General features: G+C 50.7%; 1 protein-coding gene across 1 annotated transcript; it reads left to right on the top strand.

The window, feature by feature from the left end:
- Positions 1 to 3484: 3484 nt before the first annotated feature.
- Positions 3485 to 4629, top strand: LOC131742636 (uncharacterized). The gene is made up of 2 exons (XM_059040731.2): positions 3485 to 3622; positions 4470 to 4629. Exon 2 carries the CDS (start codon positions 4495 to 4497, stop codon positions 4627 to 4629), a length of 135 nt encoding a protein of 44 aa, XP_058896714.1. The 5' UTR covers positions 3485 to 3622; positions 4470 to 4494.
- Positions 4630 to 4869: the final 240 nt, after the last annotated feature.

Genomic DNA, 4869 nt, shown 5'->3' with positions numbered 1-4869 from the left:
GGTGCATCCTGCCTAGGGCAGTGGCTGAGTGCTGGGGGCCTAGGGCTGGTATTACCACTGAGTTGAGATTTCTTTTTCCTGCAGAGCGTGGCGCATTACGTTCAGTGTCACCAGTCTCTACCTTATCTGGTCATTAAGGCAAGTTGTGTTCCCTCTGTTTTTGATTCCTCTGCTTCCAAAAAGCAAGCGGTTTGGAAGAGCTTCTTTCCCCAGAACAGGTTTATGATCTGCCTGATCAACGAAGTCGGTGTGGGTCCCGTACTCAACAAGGGCTTTTTACATTGACTAACATCATAATTGGGGAACAGCCTCCTGAGAAGGTAACCATTCAAAGACGCGTTCTTAGTGCACGTGTTATGAACTCCAAGACATTTCGACGGTAGATGCCTCCAGTTTTCTTCCCTGCCCGTCGTGGGCCGCACCTGCAGCCAGTCTCACTGCGAGCAGTGGCAGCTCGGCCTCTCCGGCATCCGGCAGCTCCCTCTCCCGGGCAAGTGCCGCACGTGCCTCCCGTCAGTCTGCGGACACAGCTATTTGGCCTCTGGCATTTTGCTAGAAAACACCCAGCCCCGGTTCAGTCGGCGGACCGGTGACTTCCTCCCCCTCTGGTGCAGCTTGTCAGTGACCTTGGAGTCCAGCTGCCACCCTTCCTGCGGGAGACTGCTAGACCGCAGGACAGAGGAGCTCGGGTGCTGGTGGAGAAGTTGGAAATGTCTCTCCTGCTCCATCCCAGCGTCTGGAGGAGTTAAGGCCAAGAAGGGGACCAAATTGATGGTTTCACAGCCCTTGCCTGAGTCTCCAGCCAAATGAGTTGATCCCCGTCTTTGCTGGGGGCCAAAGTCAGTGTCCTTCCCCAGGTGTCATTTCTAGTGTTAGTACCCGTACATGTTTTCCTCACTTTCTTTCGCTAGTGGACGTCTCTTAGCACACTGCCTGTTACGAGTGAAGGAGAAATTCTGTACTTTAAAAAAATCTCCTTAACGTAAGAATGAGGGGTAGAAGAGGGAATATTTAAAAGATTAGCTCCTCGAGGATTGAGCTTGGCTCTGACATTCAGTATTTGGAAAGGTCTTAAAATGACTCCTGTTTTAGGAATCCTTTTCCAGCTACTTGTTCTCCCAGGGAGATTAGTTTATACCTTCGAGCCCCAGCGGTTGTGAGTCTCAGCTGCTTTAGAGAATGAAATCCACCTTGTCTGTAAGTGCTTTCGGCTCATGGGATTCAATTAAGTCCAGTCAAGTCTCCTCGGCTGGGGTTTTGTCCTGTGAACAGGTACTCAGTTGTGTCTCGTGTGTCTGCATTCTCTGGTGACTCTATACTTGCTTGCTCCGAGCACAGTTAGGTCAGCTCCTAAAAATGCATTCAGCAGAAGACTTCAGAACACCAGTTGCTTCATTTGTATGCAAACAGAAAGTGGTGGATAATTATATATTATACGCCTTTGTGTTAAGTTCATTTAATACCTGAAGCAGCCTTTGTCTCAAAGGAGTGTGCCCTTACTGAGAAAAAGGGTATGTGAATGGTACGTTTATTCTGGGAGAGGGTGGATGGTTTACATCACGTCTGGACTTTTTTGTCTAGTTGGGTAGACGGTTCTACACCAGCAGTCCCACCAAAAAGAAGTATTACATAGACAAAGAAGTCTACATAGGCACTATTTTGTGTCATACTGTACACTTTTGAATTTTACCCAACAGAGAAATAAGTATTTGAACTGTAGTTTAACTGTGGAGCAAGAGACTAATGGTTACAAGGAGGAGGATTAAAAACAGCACATTTAATTCTTGAAGAGAACTGGGAAGGGAGGCTCTCCGGGCGATAGTCCACTGTAGCTCTGCCCTCACGGCAAGTGGATTATGATTAATCCGACATGGAGTCTGTCTCTTGTTCTCGGCTGTATGTTAAAGACTGGCCTGTCACCAGGAGGAAGTGTTTGTATTTCAGCAGAGTTGCACCTAAGAAGAAATACTTCTTTAAAAAAAAAACAACAAAACACCGGAACGAACTGAGTCTCCAAAGCATCCAGAAAGAGGGGCTGTAATAAAGATGGCAAGGCAGAGAAATACAGACATCACATAGACTATGAATTATGAACAGACTGTGAATTGTACTCTAGAGCCTGGTGTATTATATTCAATCATATGGTTTAACGATGACATACTGTAGAAAATAGAGGATGCCCTTTTGTCATCCAACAATCAAAGGCAGTAATGTAAAAATTCTCAGATTCTCTTCTAAATGAATGCATATGAACTTCAAGCTACATACTGTTTCTCAGCTCCAGTTACTCCTTTGCTGTAAAATACCCCCAAATTGGGTGGTGACTAGAGTCTGCAAAGGCTGGAACATGTAACTGACTTGAGATATCCATTTGAAGGTTGTGAGAGTTCAAGGGGAACAGAATCAGGCCTATTTTAATAGCCTGTTTCATCTGTTACTTTGGTGTGGGATGAGGGTATAAATCTCAGCTGTACTTTCTTTCCTGTGACTCGGCAGGACACAGAGCCCTCCAAGTGACCAGTTCTCTGGGGGAGCAATTACTACTCACTGGCTTCCTGCGCAGCTTGATAATATTCTGCTCCTGTTTTCAGCCCAGCTGCGGCGGGGCAATGATTTGATAATAAGAGATCCTGATCAAATTAGAGAGCCATTTGCTTCTGGATGATGATATTGATAAAAGGGTTGATGTCCACACTGCCTGCTTTTTTTTAAAGGTCAAAACATATTCTTACTACAAACTACTACCAAAAGCAGAAGAATCAGAAGCAGCATAAAGTTGGTGCTTTCTTTTCCCTTCATTGTTACATCTGGGAAAGGGTCTGTTCTTTATTGGCTGAAATCCTGACTGGTTCTTTTTGCCTCGCATTTGGAGGAGTTGAAATTGGAAGTGGGCACATTGGGAAGGTGACTGTATAACGAGTCTCTAACCTGCTAAACTCTGTGAATTAGAATCAAGCGCTTGGGAGCTCTTGGTTCCCTGAGCTGGTTCTCTCTCTCTCTCTCTCTCTCTCTCTCTCTCTCTCTCTCTCTCTCTCTCTCTCACACACACACACACACACACACACACACACACACACACACACACACACGCTCGAACTTGCGTATGTTTTAAGACAACAGCTTTTGCTTTAGTTGGGCCGTCATCAGTGTTGTAGGTACAGTGGTTCTTCTTGTCTGAGACTCAAGGGTAGGCCGGGACTGCTCTCAGTGGGAGTTTGTTAGGATTTGGACTGTATCCCACCTGCAGTGTCTAGAAAAGCCAGGCAAGAGGGCCATGAAATCCCCTCTAGTGTACCACTTGCTCAGCTCATCTAAGTCAGGAGCTTCGAAGGCAAGTTCAGAGCTCTGTGGGCCGTGGTGGTGACATAGGCAGAGGGCGGGCAGGGTTGCCAGTGCCCCGCCTGGTCTGGGATCGCCTGTGCGCAGCTCCATGAGAGCTCAGGGACCACGTGAAGATTGTGATTGGTCTCTAGACCACACCTAGTTGGTGAGTGCAGCTGCTGCCTGAAAATCCCTCAGCTCTGCTGACATCGCTGGAGTGCACGCAAGCCTACCTTTGGACACCAGACCAGAGAGGGACCGTGGAGCTGCTGCGGTGCACGAGTCGTGGAAACTTTCCTGAGTGAGTGAAATGGGGAGAAAGGGAAGCTGGTGAGGGGCGTTGCTGGGCAGGGCAGCAGTGGAGGTAAGGAACTGGTTTGTGATTGTTACCGTATGATTCCATCTGTGGTGGAAGAGAGAGCGCTGGAGCAGATGCCAAGAGCACGGTGGGGAAGGAGATTAGCCCAGAATCAAATTGATACCCACCTCTTGGCACTCCTGCTACCCTGGCTGGCCAGAAGGGCAAGCATGCCTGGCCACAAAGCAGGGATCCTCAAAGTCTCGTGTACTAATAAGCCTTGGGGCCAGAGGAATTGCAGAGGGGCTGCAGTGAGGGGCTGCTGCTTTCCCCCCACTCAAAAGGCTCTTTCTTCTCTTCCCCTCCCAAGTAGCGCTGGCAGCCAGGGCTGCAGCTTGAATGATGGCAAAAGAAAGCTTTACTTCACCAGCCCATTAGCAGCACTCACAACATTAAAAATGAAGGAGGTGGATGGGAGGAGAGGGCTGGGGGTGAAGACCAGCGCAGCAGCGGGTCTGGGAGCCGCCAGGCTTCTCTCTCTTCTCTGAGCCCACATCCAGATCGGGAGCCGAAGAATGAGGGGAACTTTCGGTTTAAAAAAATACTGTAGTGTCAATGCAGAGTGTCCAGGTGGTTGTTAATGGAGAAAATCAGCACTTTGGGCTTCCTTAGCCTTAGGAAAGTATGTTCACTCCGTAGAGGGCCGGGACCTAGTCTAGCCCCCTGTGTCCACGCTGCCTATAACAGTGCCTGGCTCAGCAGCGCTTGCTTAGGCTCCAGCGGAGGTTGGTCAAGGGGAGAGAACCGTCCTCTTCGCGTGCTCAGGGTCTCCCGGTGCCCTGCCCCGCAGGTCCTCGGGCCTCCCGCGCAGAGCGATGCCGGCCTCTGCCACCATCCACGTGCTGCAGCTGCTGCGGGAGCTGCTGGCCTTCGTGCTCCTCAGCTACACGGTGCTCATCGGGGCGCTGCTGCTGGCCGGCTGGACCACCTATTTCCTGGTGCTGAAGTGACAGCGCCGCTGGCCCGGCTCCCCGCCCTCCCGCCCTCCGCCCCTCGCCCCAGCAGCAGCCTGCCCAGCAGAGTGCTGCTCCGCCTCCGACTTCTGTCCCGACGCACCCGCACGGCCAGCTAACGAGAGAACTCTCCCGAGGTGAAGGGACCCAGTCCAACCACCCTCCACGACGGCCGACTTGGCTCCGCCCGCTCCGCGTCCTCATACGGCCCGCCCCGCCCCACCCCACCCCACGCGG

This window comes from Kogia breviceps, chromosome 15 (assembly GCF_026419965.1).
Source record: "Kogia breviceps isolate mKogBre1 chromosome 15, mKogBre1 haplotype 1, whole genome shotgun sequence".
Taxonomy (NCBI): domain Eukaryota; kingdom Metazoa; phylum Chordata; class Mammalia; order Artiodactyla; family Physeteridae; genus Kogia; species Kogia breviceps.
The sequence above is the reverse complement of the archived record's forward strand: the minus strand, read 5'-3'. Positions and strand labels throughout refer to the sequence as shown.